Source organism: Ptychodera flava, chromosome 4 (assembly GCF_041260155.1).
Source record: "Ptychodera flava strain L36383 chromosome 4, AS_Pfla_20210202, whole genome shotgun sequence".
Taxonomy (NCBI): Eukaryota; Metazoa; Hemichordata; class Enteropneusta; family Ptychoderidae; genus Ptychodera; species Ptychodera flava.
Window position 1 is genome coordinate 20030312 of NC_091931.1, and position 23668 is coordinate 20053979.

A 23668-nucleotide genomic window follows, 5' to 3' on the forward strand; every position below is an offset into this window, starting at 1 on the left:
CTAGATAAGATATCCGCAAGGCCAAGCTTTAAGTGCGCACTATTGGCACAATATAGGCACAGTCACCTGTGGTCTATTCCGCTCTGCGTCTAGCACCCCATAGACGTGTGTACATATGCCTGAGAAGAATATGTACACACGTCTATGGGGCGCATAGACGCAGAGCGGAATAGACCACAGGTGACTGTGATATAGGCTATAGCCTACGCACTGACTAAATGCAAGGCCTCGGCTCGGATAGTTTATTATCAAGGCAAAAGGAAATGATGACCGTTTCCATTTATCAATAATAACTACCGTTTAGGTATACCCCAGTCCTCAATGCGTAGCTTGTGTGTTATGAGATACAGGGCAACAATGTATGTCAGGTCGTTTGAGGTGAAAGTCTATATTATGATTAACTTGGGGAGTCATTTCCAATATGGCCGCCAATGAAGAATCCGGTGAACCACTGTGTTGTTGTGAATACAAAAACGTCAACGGTGAAAAGAGCCACGTCCTTGCAGTTCTGTGTGACTGTGAGGCTGTAGATGATACTTGCGACAGGTACGTTCTAAAATGACCAGTCAGGGAGCTCTGTTTTCGACAGTAGCTTAACCACAAATACATCTGCACTCGATAGCTACCAATACCATTCGTATAGCAACGCGTATTGCTGCGGATCCGTAGCCCTATACCACTCCCTTTGCTGTTGTTGTGTTGGGGGAGTGGGGAGTAGTGGTGAGCAAAAGGAGTGTTAGGGCTACGGATCCGCAGTAACCATTCGTATCGCCTTGACAATTGTGTATCCAATCTCTTGCCGTAATAACGGCTGCGCCACTCCCTAACGAGAACCAACCGACAGGTGCCGCCAAATGGTAAATTTTATCCATTTCGCAAAATCATCACAAAACATGTTTTGAAGGCTGATATACCGATTTTACTTATTTTTTTACCTTGACCTAAAATTTTGAGGGGAAAGTAGAGCTGTTCGTAACTACCCTCCCGCTGGCATACACAGGAAATGTGCCCTCCTACTGAATGTTGATGTCCACTGCCCTCCAGTATCTATGGTCTGCCCGCTCCCCACAACAATGCAAGCTCCCCACTGCCCTCTCCCTACTACTGAAATCCCCTATTTACCACTAGATGTCCATAGGCAACCCAGATTAACGCAAAACCGTGCGAGCAGCTAGCAGAATACCTTCGAAGATTAATGCTCCCCTCTAATAAAGGCTCTAAGTTCTATCATCAAACACGGCTTCCCCTCCCTCTACGTATTTTCCGTAGGGCTACCCACTGTCAAAAATTTTCTCCCCCCCCCCCCCCCTTACTGGAAATAATGAAATTTCTTCCCCACCAACAGCAAATATCAATTTTTCTCCCAGCCCTGTGATTAGTTTTGAAATTTGCCCGCCCCTCAAAAACTGCGCATGAACACCTCTTTGCACGAACAGCTCAATTGGCGGCACTTGACCAACGTCTAGAGGAGTGGTAGGACTGCAGATAGTGGGAATCCCTGCCATTGGTACTACCATAGGCAAGACTGAAGATAAGTGGACACAAAGAACTTTGGTTTGAATTGTAAAATTCCTTTTACATCGCCACCGAAGGTGCAGGTGTGTCCATTATTAAACTGCAGTCCGTCCCCTTCCATTTGTTTTTTTTTTTTTTGGGGGGGGGGGGAGCAGTTCAAGTTCTATACAATGGAAGGCACACACAAGCTTTGTGTACAAAATGGGGAGGGCTGGCACTGTATACTTTGTGCACATCTTCATCGCCTCCAAATGTTTGTGGACGTGAAAATTTCGTTACGGAATGCTGAAAAGGACGTAGAGTTGATGCCACAAAGATTTCATACTGATGGCCTGCCGTTTTTGATTTGGACTCAACAGTAGTGGTGAAAGGTTTACATGAAAGGATAGGCGGAGGGGACATATCCCTATTCTACCCAAAATTCAATCCAGCTAGATGACAATAAAGGCCTTTGGACAATACCTATTCACAGCCCCTCCACCAAACTGTGCTAGAACTACAATGTGAATTCAGTTTCAGATACAGTGAAACCTGTCTGTTAAGGACACCTTCAGGAATGGAACAAGTATCCTTGATATAATAGGGTCCTTAATAGGCATGTGAAATTCTATTCGAAGAGTAACGTTTGGTTTGATGAATCTGACCTAAATAAAGAGGTGTCTTGATTAGATAGGTGTCTGTAAGGACAGGATTCACTGTACACATAGGGGGCTGCCCACGTACGCGTCCCAAGGGAGGGTAGGTGTTTTGTTGTATTGCTAATGTAGGTTTATTTTACCAACCTTTGGTGTTTTGGTGTTAACTTAGCACTGCCCTTGACAATCTTGCGTTAACGTTTTATCACCATGCTGCATCTATTATCTGAAGAGTTTGATCGCGTAATGCGCCAAAGCGAGCAAGGGTAAATTACTAATCTGTGGACGCTGTCATCAGGTTATCACCGGATTAACTTTGGCAAAGTCAACATCGAACGCACCAGCAAGGCATTACAGAAGAAAGGGGAGAAACTTTCATAAGTCATGTCCAGAGGTGATCCGTAAAACTAGAGGACACTTTATATTCATGATTTCATAAACAAACAGAAGGCAAAATAAACTTGAACATTCATTTGTAAACGAACAGGCCTGAAAGGAGGACCTCCCATGAAAACGTGGTATGTGTTCAACGCACCTTGCTAACGTATCAGAGGTGTGTTTGAACTCTTCCGGCCGGCCCGGCAAAAATGACATTGGTCGACGTGTCTAACACCGAATCGAACTTAACCAGACTCCATGGGTATACTAAACATTTCCGTGAAGGTCAAGAACAAGAACGAAAAAGGCTTAATTAAATCATGTTCACTTTCAGCTTTTCATTTTATCAATCGTGTTCTTGCAGTACGGTATTAGGCACTTTCGTATTTGTCTTTTTTTGCAAATTACAAAACAAGGTATGTTTTACATACGATGTAAGTTTTAGAGTGATTATGTCATGTGCCGTTCGGTTGTGTGCTCATGGAGCTATTTGGTAGCTCGGTGGTGTACTAGACAATACAAGCAGGGTTGTCAGTTGGTGACTGCGACCTTGCCTACAGATTTAACACCATGGTATTTTGCTTTAAATTTTCAGTTGACCCCATGTGCAAGAAGAGCGTGGTATTCTCTCTGTAAATCAAGAAGCATTTCGGACATCTACAACATTACTAGCTACACAGCTCAAAATTAATTCTCGGAAACAGGACTGGAACAGTTGTCAAGCTGGATTTTGCAAGGTACAATGTAGCTAAACTTAGGAAACCGGCTTTTCTTTCTTAGAAAGCATGCAATGTACTTCGTACTGCTTATGCTCCTTGGGCCTGAGACTTTCGCCCTCTCGACCATAAAGGTCAGTGAGCTATCAAGAACTTGATAGTTTAGTCGAACGAATCTGTCTATATTTTGACGCATTAATCTATCAATCCTTATACTTAACTACCTAATGCATCAAACCAGGGTCACAGTCAAATTCTTAGGGCGTTTACGATGGGCAGACAATGAGTGTCGCGGAATGTTTTCACTAGTTTTGAAACTAATAAAATAACTGGTCAACAGTGCGTCTTTGCATATCAAATAGAGTTTTACATCCTCCAATGTAAAGTTGTTTTATACAAAAACACATTTATGAGAAAGCGGGCGTGCAAGGGAAAGACACTGTGAGGGAGATCAACAGCTGGGTGCAAAAAAGTGTTTTTCTCCCCGACAGTATAGTCACACATGATACAGTAGATAGTTGTTATATCATGCATTTTAAAGGGTGTCCAAACATTGACATAAAAAGATATGTCCAAAACATTTTGTTTATAGGTAATTATTATATAGTCACGCAGGATTTCAGGCGGGTTCAAAACCTGACATAATAAGATATGATGCCCATGTTTTTTTTGGTTGTGTTTTTTTGAACTGACTGATTTGTCGTCTTTGCTATCGCCTAAACTTCCAAATTTTCATTTTTAAAATCTTAGACATATCTCCCCCAGACAATATCTCCCCAACGCACAGATCGACCTGGTTGGGTATGGCTGTGCTTCCAATATGTCTTCACAGTTTTACAAACATCTCGCCAAACATTCTCATTGTGCATTGGCCACGTCTTGAAGGTTAATTGTTAGTTAGAACGAATGACATTAACTGAAGATATTTATTGGTCATATTAGGATGGAATATGTTGAACATGAAAGTACTTTTGCCGACTTGTCAGTTTTTATGCAACAAGCAGTGAGTTTCTCCCCTCAAACGTTGACCGGCCGTCGTCAACTTGAAAGCACAAAGATTGTTATATCCGTACTTATTGACAGTGCTGTGCATTCCCCTCGAACTTCATATCACAAAGCATCTTGGTTATATTGCTTACCCGTATCAATCATGTGAGCTGAAATCAAACATTCTGAAGGCAAAAAGTTTCTAGTTCCGGCTTCCGGTCTGAGTGACCACATCAAGACACTGACTCCACAGCTTCGAACAGCGTTCTGTAGCCCAAAGAAGCAACCGACGAACCCATAAATTGAACTGTCCACGTTTCAACATGTTACAAAACTGCTGGCGTATGTAAAATTGGGAGTGTTTGTCAGAAAGTGGGTTTCTGTGGACATGGCTTTTAAGAGTTTCTCCCCTTTCTTCTGTTATACCACGGTCCCTCTGTGGTTATACCTTGCTGGTGCATTCGTTGTTGACTTTGTCAAAGTTAATCCGGTGATTATCTTGTGACAGCGTCAACAGATTAGTAATTACCCTTGCTTGCTTTGGAGCATTAGGCAATCAAACGCATCAGATAATAGACGCAACACAGTGACAAAACTTCGCGTAAGATTGTCAAAGGACAAATACGTGACACGGCGAAGGAGAAAAAGAAATTGTTACAAAACCAGTGCTAACATAAGACCAAGACACCAAAGGTTGGCAGTATTCTTTATTGGCAGTACATATCATAGTCAAACGTATTAAAATAAAATAAACCATAGCAAGAAGAACCCTGTGTTGAGCCCAAGACACCCCTACCCCCGCCCCTGCCCCTGGGGATGGACATTTTGTGCAGCCCCTATGCTGTACACTGAATTACTACTGGCATATGAGCTAGCACTGCAGCTGTTGCAACATTTCCCAAGCTGAACAACCATACTGTCACATACTTATTCTTTCTTTTATGAATTTTATTTTTGTTAAAATCATTGTTTACACATTGCTGTAATCCACAATATCATTTCATGAACAAGTAACATTTTGACACCCTTATTCCCGATAAACAGGTCCACAATCACCATTGATAACAATGGCTTTGGGAAAGGGTTAATGCAGAGTTCAAGTAACTCCATATATCAGAAGCTTGATTAAAACAACACAGTAAAGTTGTACCTAAAAACAACAATGTCAAGGTTACCAAAGTTATTGTATTAAGAAATGACTTTGCCCTTACATTACAATAAACCATATCCTTTCCACTTTCAGGTACATCAAGTGCCAACTGATTCCTCAGGAAAATTACTCAAAGGTTTGGGAAGTTGCGTGTGACAGATTGCGAATTCCATGGTGTCTGGGTACCGGTGCCAAGAGAATAGATGAAGTCGCTGATGTCACAGCTCTTCCTGCAATTTTTGTCATCCCGTTGTCTCTCTACATAGCCTCCCTGCATTATTATTTGACATTTCTGGTGTTGCTTAGTCTTCCATCTGGTGCCTTGCTGTACTTCAGACAAATTTCCAGGCTCAAAATCAGAACTAGGTTTTTCTACCACTGGGGAATTATGTCTGTATTTTACATCGGGGCAGTTTTCTATGGATTAGTTGTCCCAATCGGCAGGATAGGGGAGTACGAAGTCACTGGGCTGACACTGACAGTACTGCTGATGTTTGCAGCATTTCTTCTTTCAAAACGGAATCCTGGGATCATAAAAATGACTGATCAAATGAACCGGATGAATTCAACCGACAAAGGGTCCCAGGTTGACGATTATTTACAGGGTCACAGACGTGGAGTCACTTTCATGTCTCGGACTAACAGCACGTCATTTGATCAATCAGGTGGTAGTGGAACAGAAAAAACTGAAAAGGAACATTCTTGTTCTGTAACACTTGACAGTATGAACAGAGACAATTGGTGTGAAATTTGTCAAACTTTCAAACCACCCAGAGCTGGTCACTGTAAAGTATGTGGACACTGTGTTCAGATGTTGGATCATCATTGTGTTTGGTAAGTAATATCTTTCAGAAAATATTGTACACATCTTGGTACCGTGATATCATCAGTGTTTATTGTGAGTTAGCCTTCTGTGATAAGGTCACATTAACAATTTCCACGTTGAATTTCAGGGAGAGTGAAATCAATATCCAGTGAACTTGTAATACTTTTGACTATCTACCACATAGTCCGTGAGAAATTATGTGTTATTCATTCAGTGCCTATCTGAACTCTGAGTGGTCTTTTTGGATCTTATGCTACTCTTTGTTGGCATCAACTCAACTCTTAGGACATCAAATGCTCCCAGGGATGGCTCAATTTGGATTTCTTCAAATTAGCACAAAATTGTTGAACATTTCTAAATTTCTATTTTTGTCTTTTTTCTGAAAAATCCCTGTGAAATCGCTTTTCAAATAGCTTAAAATGGTATCCAGAGAGGTTGGCCAGTTGTGAGCTCAGCCAGAGCCCACATCAGCCATCTCAGCCAGTAGGGAGGTCAGCCAAGAGTAGTCGGCCACTTTTAAAAAACTGTAAGGGTACTGTAGCATATGATTGCATTCACATTCTCATGAAATACAGAATTCTATATGCTCATGCCAGTTTGAAATTTTGGTTCTACACTTTCTTTTATTTTGTGGTTACTGTAGGTAATATTCTGGAAACAGCACACAAGTGTTCACTCTGAACACATATGCGTAGGCCTACTGCCTGTTTCTGTGGACCTCCCATGAACGATTGAGATGTAAGCGCCATTGTTTAATGGTAGTAAATCATAGGACTAAAGTTGCTTTCACTGAATATACCACATTGTGCGGCCGTTGTCATCGTGTTGTTAGGATTATATGTAAGAGTCCGACTGGCTGAGCCCGTACATGTAACTGGCTGACAACTTCAACAGGCCAAGCTCACAACTGGCTGGCTTCTCCAACTGGCTGAGCCCATAGCTGGCAGACTTCTTTTTTATTCCTAAAAATGTTGGTTTGGTGTTTTGTAGTGAGCTCGATTCAAATCATTATGGAGCACATTCTGTGAATATTGAACGCCAGATTGAATCAGGTAATTTTCATGACTTATTTCTGTGAAAAATCACAGGGAAGCAGTGTATCAGCTGTAAGGGCTCTTCTTTGAAGTTTAAAATTACATTAATACTGTACGTCATTTAAAGATACCTTTGTACTATTTTGGTAGTGGCCTTGCTCATAGCACAGGTGTTCCTTGAATTTAAACTTGGAAGAATAGTATGCGCTCCACAAGTGAAAGACTTAAACTTTTGCTAAGACTTTGTTAAATGAAACTTTCTACCTTTTGATCACCAAATCAAGAATGAAAACTAGGGGTTACAAAGCAAAGTTATGAACTAGAGAAAGAAATTATCTAGCATATAATGCTGCCATTCAAAATGGCCACCATCCTTGTGTTAACTCTTTGGGGAAAAAAACATTTTTGAGTTTTGAAAACCTGAGATCATGGTGAAAATATTCTAACTCAAAGAGCTTTAACACTTTCACTGCGTAATTAATTTTTATACGTGCATTCCTGTGCGTAGTTTTCTATGGATATATGGCCTTATAAATATTGATTTACATGCAGTAGCTGTATCTTTGTAACTATACGTGTATTCGGGACAATTTTTTCAGTGAGTATTGCAATATGACAGAGCATCATAAAAATGAACAAAATGTCACGTGACTCATCTGGAAGGTCACGTGATAATGGCGGCCATATTGGATTTGACAAAAAAATTCAAAAAATGTTGCATTTTTTGATATTTCAATATATAAATGTATTATTTCTCAGCGTAACACTTAAAAAAATTCTACTTACATTATATTAACTCAAATTAAGCAGGGGGAACACATACTCTAAAACATATTCAACATAAAGGAGGTAAATATGCATATTTATTACAAGTTCATCTTCGAACAACAGGTATCATCTGACATTCAAAAGAGAGATATATTATATAGGGTATATGCTTATATACTTGTAGCTAGTCCGATGTGTAATTGTCACTGATAGATTGATGTCGTACAACATCCACAGGATACCCAATCGACATTTGTGACGTTGGTCACCAACCCTTTGTAGCACTTTCCTCTCAGCATGCTCAGCTGGCCTACCTTTCTGTCTTGCTTGCAATCTCCGTCTTTGCTCAACTGGTTCGGGAACATATTCAAGTTCGGTATTAGAGTTATTATTTGAAATTTGACTTCCGCTATCTCCGTCGAGTTCAGTTTCACGATCTGTGACAATTCCACTATCACTGTCCAGAAAAACATGCTCAAGGGCTTAGTCAGTGTTAAAATGTGCCCGCGTCGCCATTTTTAAATACCCCTTGACAGAAAAATAACAACTGATCACACGATCCTTACAAATTACGGCGGAGAAATGACCGAGTATAGCGGCATTTGTTTACAAATTTGGCGCGCATGCTCATTTAGGTTTGACCTCTACCTCGTACGCTACACTAGGCTTGAGGAAATAGTCAACAAACATGATGTAGATCAGACAAAGCCAACGTATATCGAACGCATATAAACACGCATACGTTCTTGGCGCGTTTACGCGCCTCCCGCAGTCTGGCCGTTGGCGCAGAATGCGCCCTCCCGCGGTGAAAGTGTTAAAATGAGCCATCACATGTGGTAGATGAGAATAGAATTGTAAAATTTGAGAGACCCATTATCTGTCCGAAAGGCGCGTTCTACTTTAAGTTCATGGTGATTGGAATTAATTCACATGCCTGTCCATGAAAAATTGGAAGAAATTATAGCTTTACATATTATAATAACCTCACTTTGATTTGATGTACTGGATTGACCTCACTTCGATTTGATGTACTGGATTTTTGAATCTGTTGAAAATGATGAAATCTGATTCAAGTGAATAAGTGATATTTGTACACGGTATCGGCTCATGCCTGATGTCAACAAGCGTTTGAAACAATATCACAGATCAGACCCATTGATCCATATCCACAGATTGGTAATCAAGTTTTACAATTCCTGCATTGTTGTGTCAAACTGTCTGACCCAGAAAATTCAAATTGCAAGATGTCAATTCAGACTAAAAAGTGACACAGTGGGGTCTTTGTTACATAGCTGTGTGAGCATACAGTGCTTGTCTACAATTCTTTAACATTAACTCAAGTGCTGAGATAAGGCCTTTCATGTCATGACATAAAGTACTGCAAACCATTCTACCTCCTGTAACCCATATGTTGACACGGTGGAAAATCTAGCTATGTGTATTAAATGAAGATCAAACGGTGCATATTTTGACTTTTGAGACCCAAAGTTAAAATATGCACATTCCAGTAGAATGTGTCATAGGTTACTTTAGGTCAGATTTGAATTGACTGGGAGAGAACCTTTGCCTACAGTTCAATTTCCAGTACAATGACAGTTCAGCCTGCTACTAGTCTGGTTTCACATACTTTATGATGGTGAATTAGTCAAAAAATATAAATGTGCTGACAGCTGGAGGCTGCAGAGATAGATAATCTCAACAGTATAAGTGAATTGGGATTATGGCATTTCTTTGTAACTTCTGGTTGCAGTATTAAGGTAGAACGTGCCTCGGGGACAGATATTCAGACTCTCAAACTTTTACAATTCTTTTCTGATCTATCACTTGTAATGATTCATTTTAAAGCTCTTGGTGTAAGAAAACTTTTTACTTGCCTAGTTTTTCAAAATTTGAAAATTTATTTTTCTCCATAGAGTTAACACAAGGATGGCGGCCATTTTGATTTTTAAATATCGGTAAATCTTGGGTTATTTGTTTCTCTAGTACCAAATTTGCAAATTGTTACTCTTGATTTTGAAAGAGAATGGTTGAAAGATTCCCTAAGGAGAGTTTAGCAAAAGTTTAAATCTTTCGATTTCAAGGCGCATACTACCCACACCTAGACAATGTCACATGTAATATAAACTTTGATGTGATATAACTGGAAAATATTCTTTCCAGTTCTGTAAGTGTTTGACTACATCACCAAAATTAGTTTGATCTTCACAAATTGTTTTCAAAGGTGACTTGGGACCTGTGTACTGGAAAATGGGTGAGAGAGTGAACTTTGGTGTAATGATGTATTTCTATGTTTTCTGTTTCCCCAGGATTGATAGCTGTGTAGGATCAGAAAACCACAGGTCATTCCTCTGTTCTTTGATCCTTCTTGTCATTGTTGGAATTTGGGGCTCATATGTCAGTCTTCAAACTGTTTGCACTTACCAGGGTGTCAACCACATGTATGTACCGCACTTTGACTGTCAGCATGTCTATCAGTCTCAGAGGTGAGTGATTCCATAAGTACTTATATTTGCTCTGAGAGAAATGTTTTCTGAGATTTGAAACTCAAGACTGTGATCAAACACATGCATAGTCTGTAGAAGCACTTATTATTCACAGGATTGTAATTTTGTTTTGTTTGCTGAGAGATGTATCTTAACAATTAAATCCCAGTCACAGAGAGAATAAGAGATTCAATCATTTAGTCAGTAAATTTAAATCACAGTTATGTCAAAACACGTCTCAAACATCAAAATGGTTCAGACATACATGTACCTGTGAAAATGAATTGCTTTCACTTGGTAACCAGAGTGTATACCAAGACATGTTTTTCTTTTAATATTCTGGTACTGCTTCATTTTTGACTTTCACTTTTTTGCCTGGACCAGCCAATTTTACTCTTTATGTAGCAGATTTGAATTTGAATCGTCTCTGCAGTATTCAGAACAGTAGTGCCCAGAACTCCAGGGTCTACGGCATGACTAGTAAAATAGACTGTAGAACTACTAAATGTGTGTGTGATATTTGTCATGGTGATCATCAAAAACTGAACAGATTTGCTGACTCATTCAATTTCTTGTTCAGTATTTAGTCTCTCAGTGCTTTTCAGATAGGGAAAACATACCTTTCTTCAGATTGTTGCACAGGAATCATCCTTAAATTTGCTGTATGCATATTTTACCTGGTGTGGCAAACAAACGAACAGCCAGGATAGTTTCTTTGTGTGGAGTTATACAGCACTACAACATGCCATGCTTCTCTTGAAGGCTTGTACCATTGTTATTGGCAGTGTTCAATGCCAATTGTATTCTTTTACAGCAATTTTACTCTTTTACTGGCAACTTTACTCTTTTACTGCCAACTATACTCTTTTCCTGCAAAGTTTTTCACTGTTCGTGTGTGCATATCATTAGAAATCTTTACGGATGAACTCTTATGATGTATATTAATATTCTGACCTAATTTGTACCTACATTGTTTGATTGTCGCTCTACAGCATTAATGATGTTTCTTTATAACTTTTTTCTCTTTTTTCCCTACCAGGACAGCATTGATATTTACATCCATCTTGTACACTTCAGCCGTGGTGATTGGATTCACAGCTCTTTTTCTCCAACAAAGCTACCTGGTATGCACCGGCATAACTTACAGAGAGTACAGGTTTCAAGATTACACATACTACAGCAAGAATTATGCAAAAAATCTCATGAATTTCGTTTTCAAGAGAAAGAACTCAAACCGTAGAATAGAAATTTAGAAACATAGTACAAGGGCCATTCCACTGACTGTCAAACTTCTTTCGTCTTAATTATGCACCATTGTTTTTATAGTAGTATGCGCCTTGAAAGACTTAAACTTTTGCTCAGTTTCCTTAAGGAATCTCAACCATTCTCTTTCAAAATCAAGAATAAAAATTGGGGGTCACTATGCAAATTTCGGTACTAGAGAAACAAATAACTCAAGATTTACCAATATTGAACATTCAAAATGGCCGCCACTCCTGTGTTAACTCTATGGAGAAAAATAAAATTTTCTAATTTCGAAAAACTAAGCCATTAAAAAGTTTTCTTACACCAAGAGCTTCAAAATGAACCCCCACAAGTGGTATATCAGAAAAAAATTGTGAAAGTTTGAGAGTCTGAAAATCTGTCCCCGAGGTGCGTTCTACCTTATACACTTTTCAGGCAGAGGTTGACCACTGTAGAGTGGTGGCAGTATTAAATGGAGACACAAAAAACTTGAACTTTTTGACAAAATTTTAAAACATTCCTGTTCAGTTTTTAGAACAATGCATATTGTCCCACTGCCACGACCAGATTTAGATACCCTGTGGAGAAACTGTTTAGCACAGTCAGATGTGTTATTTACATGATTTAATATTATATAGGGCTCAGCCCTTGGTGTCGCGCCAGGGGTTAAGATTGGCAATGTTATTTGTATTGATTCATGATAAACTGTAATTGTTATTTCATAAACGTTTATATGACAACTATGCCCAGTTTCCCTCTGATGAAAGCAGTTCACGTACTTACACGACGTCAAACCCTGCAGCAGGGCAGGTATAGATTTTCTGTAGCGTGTAAAAATTTTGAACAAAAATTGGCAATTTTTACAATGATAATAGCCTATTGCTTTAAACAAGGGACGTATTATGCAATAATTATCATTGCAATAGTAACCGCACTGCCCACCTTCCAGCTTGCAAGCTGAAAACTATAAGCGTTCCGTCTAAAAACTTGCAATTTTTAAATCTAATTATTGACACAGGGGGCGCTCTTCTATAATTCAATCCCAGCATTCTTTGCGGATGCCCCCGTTCATATGCACGACAGTTTTCTCCGTTTATCTATATCAACGATACTTTGTATCAGCGACAAGGTGTATAATAACATTTACTGGCTAATAAAAGAGGTATATTTTATAAAAGGCATGTTATATCATAGTAATTTGTTTCGTATTTGTTTATTTACGAGTACTCAAAAAAAAAAACATGGCGGCGCCCATGAAAGAAGGGTACACTTCCGGTTACTCGCATAGTATATTATGAATAAGCGCATGCCTAGTCAGTAAGCCGCTGGCGCGACTATTAATGTCAACTAGTAAATTTCAGTCCAGAAAGAATCTAGCTCTGACAAGGTCTTTTGTACATGTTAGCATTAATGAATTATGTTTCCACTACTGTTCACCTTTCACCAGTCCAAAACAACATTGTTTTGTGTACCATTGTAGATTGCTTCATGTCCCCAGTTTATTGTATACTTTTACAACTCACCAATAGCTACAGCAGGTTTATATAAAGTACGATTCGTTTTGGCGTTCAATATTTTCAATAAATTTACTCATGATACATTTGTAGCAGTGTCATTTTTTACATCAATTAGAAACAATTGAAACCATGTCATGTACATTTCCGCGCAATTCTGAGAAAAAATTGATGAACTCATTTTATATGTGTATTTCATAGTTAAAAGACGTGCATGAAGATCTGAATTACATGAAAAATGAGGTGGAGAAAGTGCTGCCTGAAAAAAAGGGCCACAATTCCGCTTGAAAACAGACAATTTCAGGGAAAAAGCATCAACATCACGACTTTTTACTGAAGGCATATGTAGTTGGACAGACTGTGGATGGAGTAATGGTTTTAAGAGTTTATGTTTCCTGTATCAATATTGACTTTACAAGAATTCAAATGTCTCATACATATTTCAGGTTCGATTTCTTGTCAATGTTTACCTCATAAGTATGCTATCAAGCAGCCTTTTGAGTAATTTTCTACTCAAATTTGCAAAGGCATTCTAATTTTCAATTTTTCACACCCTGTTTGCCCATCTTCAGCTGGATGCAAAGTATGCTTGTCTAAGTGTTAAAGTTCCGAATATGAATGTATTGTCTTAAAGATGAATTTTTGGGCAAATTTGAATTTAGAACCTCTCAAGCCCCTTCTCAATGGATGTTAGTAATGTACATATGCCATTCATTTCCCTCTGATCATGAGCTTGACCTTGAAACTCGGAGACAGATACCTGTCTTGTTTCGAGTACCCTCATAATTTTGATCAAGGTCCAACTTTAATACCAATAGCTATCTCGGAGCCATGATCTTTGTTTCCAAACAATTGGTGACTGTACTTTGACATGAACAATGGAACCAGACCTGCCCAGACATAGAGGATGAGCAATACTTTGCACGGGCTATGTGGTATACATTTCACTTGCATTTTCTCCTGTCGACTACAAAGCCCGTGTGTACTGTCAACTCAGTAATTCTCTTTCTTTGATCTGATTGGGTGAATCTATCTGCTCTGTGGCACAACAAGGGTCATATTTATTGCTGGCGAGATGGAGGTGTACATGTGTGGCAAATATTAATCTCAATACACACGTGTAAAATTTTATCAGTGCAGATCGTCTTTTTTATTTATCATGTTGTGTGAGTATGATACCATGCATTGGTCAAGTCAATGATAATAGTATTGCCTTCAAATTTATTTACTTTTCACATAATTATAAATTTATGGATTTAGTGATTTGACGTTGTCTTTGCTATCTTTTGGCGCAACTCCCGGATTCACAAGATTGTAACCTGGGCAGACTTCAAACTCACGCGATGAAGGTCAGATGGTAGTAAATGTCCATAATGTTTGGTTAATAAACTTGTTTTTTGTCGTTCTAATTATCATTGAAAATGTCAACATGAATTTGGAAAACACCGTTGACTTTCTTGAGGATAATGACAGACTTTCCAGTACCAATGGTAGAGCCATCTTCCGCTAACATCTTGTACCTACCAACGTCGTATCCATAATCTCCATCCACTACAATTTCTTCATTCTTGATATCGAAATTTGCAATGCCCTTGGCCCTCAGCGCACCCATGGTTTCTTCAACGGCTGCAGAAAATCAAAGCAAGACTTCAGTGACAACCATGTGCAATTATGTATGTCGTTGCACATGAGAGCTATTTTAGGTCGTCGAACTATTTGCAGGGACAAAGTCACTGCTGTAGTACTTTGAATGGGTTGATCAATATTGGTACCATTTGATCGTCTGATTATATTTATTAGCTCCGCTGTCAGCGACGCGGAGCTTATCAAATAGGTTGATTATCCGTCGTCGTCCGGCGTCCGGCGTCCGTCGTCCGTCGTCGTCCGTCAACAATTGCCTTCTCCTCTGAAACCACAAGTCCAATTGCTTTGAAATTTTATATGCAGTTCACTTGGGGTGACCTTAGTTCAGTTTGTTCAAATCATGGTGAAATTTGCATATTTGTATTTTTGGGGCATTTTTTGGTGTTTTTGGTAAAAAAATCTTCTTCTCTGAAACCACTCGTTCGATTGCTTTGAAATTTGATATGCAGTTTGCTTAGGATGACTTAAATCAGATTTGTTCAAATGGTGGTGAAATTTGCATATTTGTATTTTTAAGGCAATTTTTGTCATTTTTGGTAAAAAAATCTTTAAAAATCTTCTTCTTCAAAACTACTGGTCAGATAGCTTTTATATTTGGTACATATGTCCCTAGGGATAATCTATTTCAGATTTGTTCAAATTGTGCAGAAATATGCAAATTTGCATTTTGAAGGCAATTTTTACCATTTTTGGTCAAAAAATGTATTTCTCAAAAAGTACTGGTCTGATAGTTTTGAAATTTGGTATACAGGTTTCTATAGATGAACTAAGTAATATATATTGAATTTCTGATGAAATCTGTAATTTTGTATTTTTGGGGCAATTTTTGCCATTTTTGGTCAAAAAATATGTATTTCCAAAACTACTCATCTGATAGCTTTGAAATTTGGTATAGAGGTTTCTACAGATAAACTAAATGATATTTATGGAAATAATGATGAAATCTGCAATTTTGTAATTTTGGGGCAATTTTTGCCATTTTTGGTCAAAAAATGTGTTTCTCAAAAAGTACTGGTCTGATAGCTTTGAAATTTGGTATACAGGTTTCTACAGATAAGCTTCGTAATATATATTGAATTTCTGATGAAATCTGTAATTTTGTATTTTTGGGCAATTTTTGTATTTTGGGCAATTTTTGCCATTTTTGGTCAAAAAATGTGTATTTCCAAAACTACTTATCTGATAGCTTTGAAATTTGGTATTCAGGTTTCCATAGATGAACTAAATGATATTTATTGAAATAATGATGAAATCTGCAATTTTGAATTTTTGGGGCAATTTTTCCCATTTTTGGTCAAAAAATGCGTTTCTCAAAAAGTACTGGTCCAACAGCTTTGAAATTTGGTATAACTAAGTGTGATATTTTGAAATTATGATGAAATCTGCAATTTTTATTTTTGGGGGCAATTGTTGCCATTTTTGGTCAGAATATTTTATTCTCAAAAAACTACTCATCAGATAGCTTTGGTTGACATGTTCTTAGGGATGATCGGATATGATATATTCAAAGTATGATGAAATCTTCAATTTTGTATTTTTGCAGCTTATTTTAGCCACATTTTTCTGGCCACTGCATTGAGTTATCAAAGATTTCCACCTTCTTCATCAACATGTGTCAAAAATAGTTATTCTGTAAATAAACACAGCGGAGCTATATCGGCCGCTAGGTCGCTTGTAAGTATGTTGAATTTAAAAAAGTTGTCCACAAGATATATCTCAGCAGACAGAATGGATAGATAGAGTAACATCAAATTTCAAGTATCTACCTAAAAAAATTAGTACCAGCAAACTTGCATCCAGTATAACACAATATCAGTCGTTTGACCACTTTGTTTCATTAAATGGCAGATTTTAAATTATCTTAATTCGAATTATTCTATGTTAATTACTGAATGGTGTTTTGACGAAAAAGCATGAAACACGTTCTCGTGGTTTATTTTAGTGCTTTAAATGTGTGGCATAAACACTAACGATAACTGTGGTGGTGGGGAGGGGGGGGGTCTGCTCAACTGGCCTTCACAACTGCCATCTCATTACTCACGCAAGATGACCCAAATAAAGTAGAAATCGCCAAACGATTATACTATAATGAAGTGCTATAAATCACAACTGATTTTAGACAGTATCTGTAGTTTAGTAACACATTCCATACAACATATGAGCCCTTTGAGTTGAAAGTAACATAATTTCCTACAAGAAAATATATCTTCTAGACGGACCAGGGGTGCAAAGGTTAGTGATCAGGTACCAAAGGTGAAAAATGTTGTCCGCATTTAAAGGGAGGGGTCGTCGGAACTGGGCTCAAAGGTTGTATGAGACGTATACCCCGGGGTAGAGAGTAACTGTGGTAAATATGTCTTCTCAAACCTTGACATATTTATTATTTGCTTATCTGTGATGTCACATGACCAGGAGCTATAACCCCGCTTGGTAAATTATCATGCATTCATTGACAAATGAAATCCTTATCATCAATATTCAGTGGATGTGAGTGTCAACATCACCAAGCAATCTTAACAATTAAAAATTAAATTAAGGTTCCGAAACAAGAAATTTTAACCTTTTTAAGCTAGCAATTCTCTTGTGGTTAATAAGCTCAGAACCCCTTAAATTATATATTTTTGGAAAGCCTAGATATTATAGGGGAACATTTTGGTTACCATAGTGTCACCATTGTTTAGATAACCATCATGTGACAGGTAATTTGCATAACCTTTCAAAAATCGGTTTTCCCTATGTTTTGTTTCAATGCTTTGAGATATGTGGCTGTAATTTGTGTAAATGCAAGCTGTTATAACCATATTTTGTCTCAGAATTTTTTTAAACCTTCTAAAACAATTTTTTTATGCCAGAAAAACGTCCTGAGCAGTGACTTTAACCCTAGTTAATTTCTTTAAAATTGAGCTCCAAAGAAATCTAAGCAAAATCTGAGACACTCTTTGGAAGAGCGTTGTAACAGCTTGCATTCCAGAAAGTTTGAGTCAGATATTTTGAAGTATTGGGATAAGGGACTGGTCAGTTTCTTCAGCCTGGGGGGGGGGGGGGGGGGCGGTGGATTAATGGGGGGGGGGGGTCACCCTGTTTTTGACTTTGGTGATAGGGGGGGTCACCATGTTTTTGAAATGCCCAATTGGGGGGGTCAGTGTGTTTTTGAATTTTGACACAGGCTCATCATTGCCTAAAATGCTAGTGTCAGCCACAAATTTCATCATTCAGTTGTATTTTTCGGCGCGCCCTTCGGGCGCGTAACTTTAATAATCAGTCATATTTTGCAGCACACCCAACTTTAACATATCAAGCATACATACATCAGAGATATCTGTATGTTCAATATTTTTCAGCGTGCTCTTCAAGCTCATTACTTTAATATATCAGACATTTTTCAGCATGCCCTTCAGGTGCATGACTTTAATATACAAGGCATATATATCAGAGATATCAGGATGTTTCACATTTTTCGGCGCGCCCTTTGGGCGCCATACTTTAATAAATCAGAGATATCTTGATGTTTGCTTAGTGAAAGTGTGTACCATTATGAAATCTGCATTTCATATGAAAAGGATGACAAATTCCTGATACTTTTCTGTTCTCTCTATGAGAATTCAGTATGAGAAAGCAACATGCACAAATATTTCACAATATATATTTGATACAGTGACTCATTTTAGAGATAGAAAAATGACAAGATATATTTCCTTCTCATTGATGCAATCATTTTCCTTTGTGTCACAGGTTTTCTGTAGAAAGAGGTTGCCATAAAGCCATTATGGTGATAACCGGGAGGGCACATTGTATACATTTTGTGTATGTATGTATATACATATATATATATATATATATATATATAATATATATATATATATATATATATATATATATATATATATATATATATATAAATTATGTCCACCTTTTGTTTTACCTATGTCGCGCGCCGGGGGGGGGGGGGGTCACCCTGTTTTCGAAATTTGGAATGGGGGGGGTCACCCTGTTTTCAAAATTTGGAATAGGGGGTCAGCCACTTTTTGACGTCGGCAAAAAATAATCCACCGACCCCCCCCCCGGCCGAAGAAACTGACCAGTCCCTAAAACATTGTGAAAACCTATTTTTGAAAGGTTATGCAAATTACCTCTCACGTGATAGTTATGTAAACTATGGTGACACTGTGGTTACCAAATGTTCCCCTATATCTAGGCTTTCAGAAAATGTTTAATTTATGGGGGTTCTGAGATTATAACCACCAGAGAATTGTTAGATAAAAATGGTCAACTTCTTGTCTTGGAGCCTTAATAACTGGTATTAGCGCTTGCTTCAGGCTTCTCTACACATGTCAGTTCACAAGGTCGTTATCGGGTCACATGTCGCTCATATCGCTGACTGTATCACACGACCTTTATGTCGACTGCTCGCACATTTGCAATTCCTGTGCATTAGAGGCCATGACCCACACCAACACGACCAGAACTGTTGTGAAAAATTGTATAAAGATCATCAAACTATACCCACTCCTGGCCCCAAACCCTTCGCCCCATGGAGCTACTCTTTCGGTAGCTCCCTTCATGGATGTAAAAAATAGATGCTCCCTTAACCTTTTTAGGCTATCGCTTGATATCGTGCCGGTCAAACAAAACAATTTATTTTCACTACGATTTAATTTCACCATACTAATGCTTTGGACATTTTTACCATAATTTATATAAACTGAGCTGAAATTGCTAGTCAAGGAAAAGATTCTATGTTATTTAACATTGTTACTTTGATTTGATTTAGCGGACTTCATCTATGAGCGAAAATAGCAAAGTTCAATCCCAGTAAATTTATGCCAGCTGTGATATCGCAGCCGTACTTGTGGCGTGTATCGAACTCGCTCGAGTCATTAGGGTCATCGCCACAGTTCCCAATGACCCGAGCGCGTTCGATACACGCCACAAGTGCCGCTGCGATCAGATATCACAGCTAGGTTTATGCACAGGCGTACGGAATGTTTCCTAGATCGTCGTCGGATGGGAAGTGACTGACACTGTACTGTGAGGCCGAAGGCCGAACCTCGGTACTGTATAAGAATACAGTATTCTTATACAGTACCGAGGTTCGGCCTTCGGCCTCACAGTACAGTGTCAGTCACTTCCCATCCGACGACGATCTAGGAAACATTCCGTATTCTTATACAGTACCGAGGTTCGGCCTTCGGCCTCACAGTACAGTGTCAGTCACTTCCCATCCGACGACGATCTAGGAAACATCCGTACGCCTGTGGGTTTATGCAGTTCCTTATGTTCAGGATAAAACCACAGCCACCTGTGGTCGGTCTATTCCGCTCGGCGTCTATGCCCCATAGACGTGTGTAATGGTCTATTCCGCTCGGCGTCTATTCCCCCATAGACGTGTACATACTAGTATGCCTTCTCAGGCATATGTACACACGTCTATGGGGCATAGACGCCGAGCGGAATAGACCGACCACAGGTGACTGTGGATAAAACTCATAAACTACTTTTGAAATTAAAAACGACATATATTTACAAATTTACCTTTGCGACCTCCTTGAGTTTCCATCCCAGGGGCCATAATCCTGCAATCCTCAGTGTAAAACTCCGAGATAGACTTCATATCGCCAGACTGGTAATACTTTGATAGTTTAGAGGTGATGTCCTCAATGATGGATTTCCCCGAGGCCATAGTGAACTATGCTGCTCGTTGTAGCACTGAATGATGAGGTTTGTTTGACGACTTAAAGACCGACTGTTGCTGGATGGCGACAAGCCGATTGGACTATGGCGTGGTCTATGGTATATTGGATCTTTGTTTATGGTCACATACTGCTTGCGGGAGGAACCATTCGACATTCACGGGTGTGACGGCTTGTTTTGTTAGCGGAGGTCTGAATCTAAACAGACTTCGAAAAGAAAATATCTGTGCTGCCTACTCAGCAGGTTTTTTTTTGCGAGGGGGATTTTTGAACAATACCTTTATTATGTTGGATGTCTTCCTTCCATTTGTAGATTCTTGAAATTTTTAAATAATAAGCTTACTTGAGACAAAAATATACCTGCAACAATCCTCTTTTTCTTCAAATACAAACATAGAATTAACGTTTAATGAATATTTCATCATCTTTTCACTTGATAAGGAGAATTTGCAACACGTACGCATGGTGAAATCACTGCGTGGAACGATGACACCATAAACTTTTAACTGTAAGCCGTATGCACCTTTAATGCTTATTGGGGAAAACATTATTTACTCATACCTCTTAAGCTTGCAAATAGGCACACCTGTCCTAACTGTTTTGTTTCAGGCATATGCCGATATTTTATGCCCAACGTATGAATTTTCTACTCCGCTTCGTAATGATCAAATATACTAAGTATTGGTTGCTGTTAGTGGATGACAAAAACACACCTCTGGTTATGAAAGACCAAATTGACCTGAGTGTGTAGGGTCGTTTATCACAGGGGCCGGATTACATCATGAACAGTTTACGGTTATTAATAACCATCTAGTTTTACCAATGATAACGAACACATAGCGATATACTGCAAATGGGAAAACCCTTCCTCTAAACTTTGATGATTAACTTTGTCAGGAGGGCAGTATTACCAAACGTATTACACAAAACTTGCGTGGCAGATTATGTTTACAAGACAATTCAGTTCAATAACAATTTACCCGCCTGCCACGCCTTGTCTTAGATGTTTTTTGCGAAAAGAAAGAGACTCTTAAATGCCATTGGATAAAATCGTTCAGAACTTCAATGATAACAGACGCATATTTTAAATCGCAAAATTTGTGATTTCTTTCTGCGCCATTTTCCTCAACAAGAGGATCTGTTTAGAGTTTTGTTGTCATTTAGAAGAGTCAGAAAATCCTAACATCGTTTTTTGAATGCTGTTTAAATTTTGAGGAGATCACGGTAAACGTAAACTTGTATCCGAACAACATACTTGAAAGCCTATGTGAGAAATTCAATGTTGCTCAAATTCAAAAATACAATCCTCTCTGCAAAAATCTAAATCTTCATAGTTTAACATATTCAGTTTTTGTAAACATTTCTCTTTCGGTCTACAAACTTGAAGTATTTAAAAGGGTGTACTTGATTGAATGAAATCCACCACGGACAAAATCGACATTACATTCAAATTCACTTATAAATAAGCATAAAGTTTCCCTCAACTTTGTGAGCTCACTTTCTGGGAAATTCAAAGCATTGAATTCTCATTGATTGAGGTATTACAGCTGATTAGAATGTTATGAAAATGATGACGATTGACAGCTGAGAATTTCATCGACTTTTCATATTGAGATCAATTTAAAACACATTGATTGGCCAAAACAGCTACAGCATACGTTCATTAAGACTCTCAGCCCGTGGATCATTACTCAGCTCCTTATCTAGTATAGACCTACACCGTCTTGCCCATAACGGTCTGGCTCGGCCTGTCCAAGCCAGCTCAAAAATGTAGCGGCGCCAGGGGCTATTAACTTAAACGTAGAGGACACCCGTGGATATCGTGCTGGTTTGTAGAAATACATGTAGAAATGCAAGAAAAAATCCTATCAATATTGCCATTTTCTTGAAACTTTCACGAAAGACTTTGGATAAGAAGTCGTTTTGGAAATTGCATAAAAAAGTAGTGTCATTGTAGTAGATTTCCAGACAAAATGCCAATATTATTACTTTCTAAATAAATGAACCTGCAGAAATCCTTACTCGGCATTTTTCTCAGTGTCTCTTTCAGAAATATAACATTCATCAAGTTCAACATTCATCAAGAGGTAAGGAACACACATTTTCCTCAATTTGACAATATTTGCAAACGACATTTAGCTGTGTGTCTGCTTAAATAATCAAAAGAATGACGAAAAGGTAAGCCTTTACCTTTAGTTGTAAAAGTACGGTGTGGAAATGCTGACCCTTTTTCTCAAAACGTAGGGCGGTGGCCCCCTTTCTGTATACTTTTGTTGTTAAAATAAATTGAAGCACAAAATATGCAAAAATCAGAAAATTTACGATAAGACTTTGAATAAGACGTTTTAGGCGTCGGTTTTGCTAAAACTATCAAAAATGGCAAATAGGAAACTGTAAAGTAGAAGAAGCATGACGTAGGGTTACTTCAGGACCCCCGCAAACTCAAAAGGTAGGATAGAGGCCCGGGGACAGAGGCCCTATTTTTTCTGTTTATTTTTGTTGATAAAATTAACATATGAAAGCCCGTAAGGGACATTCTGTAAAGCAAAAAATAAAAAAAAATTATCTCGTGCGCGCGAGATGTTATTCCGTGCGCACGAAATGATTTAGACTTATATTTCAGCGCAAACATATGGAGTCAGGTCTACCAACCCGTCAATTCCTTGGAGGCCACATCATTTATCTATCATTTATGTATCTAGTATGTTTGAGAATAAGTCGAGGTAAACAATTATGAAATACTGGTGTATCAACTTAGAGATTCAGTATCCGACTGTGAGAAATCTGTAAACTAACAAACAGCCTAACTTTCCTACAGGACAAAACCAGTACGCCCAGAATACACTATGGATTACAGAACTATAAACTTGTATTGTAATTTACTACATTTTATAGAATGTCAATTCCATGTCATTTCGGCATGAATCAAGACAGTTAAGGTCAAAGTGTTGATGATAGGATTACTATCACGCTAAAAACATAAGCAACTTTCTCCAACTCACACATCGTATAAAATAAATTAATTCCGTTCAATGTTGATTATTTACTATCATGTAATCGCTGTTACGACCTTGTCTTCGAAT

At 38.4% G+C, this 23668-nt stretch overlaps 2 protein-coding genes across 2 annotated transcripts; one reads left to right on the forward strand and one right to left on the reverse strand.

Annotated features, from left to right (window-relative positions):
* The first annotated feature begins 421 nt into the window (after nucleotides 1-421).
* On the forward strand, nucleotides 422-13335 carry LOC139132152 (palmitoyltransferase ZDHHC23-like). Its single transcript, XM_070698542.1, has 4 exons — nucleotides 422-546; nucleotides 5475-6215; nucleotides 10316-10492; nucleotides 11532-13335. Exons 1-4 carry the CDS (start codon nucleotides 422-424, stop codon nucleotides 11743-11745), a joined length of 1257 nt encoding a protein of 418 aa, XP_070554643.1. The 3' UTR covers nucleotides 11746-13335.
* A 1037-nt stretch (nucleotides 13336-14372) lies between these two features.
* On the reverse strand, nucleotides 14373-20685 carry LOC139131133 (uncharacterized). Its single transcript, XM_070697095.1, has 2 exons — nucleotides 20428-20685; nucleotides 14373-14877 (listed from the first exon to the last, which is right to left on the reverse strand). Exons 1-2 carry the CDS (start codon nucleotides 20573-20575, stop codon nucleotides 14657-14659), a joined length of 369 nt encoding a protein of 122 aa, XP_070553196.1. The 5' UTR covers nucleotides 20576-20685; the 3' UTR covers nucleotides 14373-14656.
* Nucleotides 20686-23668: the final 2983 nt, after the last annotated feature.

Bases quoted from the DNA above. Each gene is read 5' to 3' on its own strand.
- LOC139132152 (XM_070698542.1), top strand. From the start codon at position 422: ATGGCCGCCAATGAAGAATCCGGTGAACCACTGTGTTGTTGTGAATAC. The intron at 547-5,474 runs GTACGTTCTAAA...TTCCACTTTCAG, and splicing joins GTAGATGATACTTGCGACAG to GTACATCAAGTGCCAACTGA. The intron at 6,216-10,315 runs GTAAGTAATATC...CTGTTTCCCCAG, and splicing joins TTGGATCATCATTGTGTTTG to GATTGATAGCTGTGTAGGAT.
- LOC139131133 (XM_070697095.1), bottom strand. From the start codon at position 20,575: ATGGCCTCGGGGAAATCCATCATTGAGGACATCACCTCTAAACTATCA. The intron at 14,878-20,427 runs GTAAATTTGTAA...GATTTTCTGCAG, and splicing joins AACTCAAGGAGGTCGCAAAG to CCGTTGAAGAAACCATGGGT.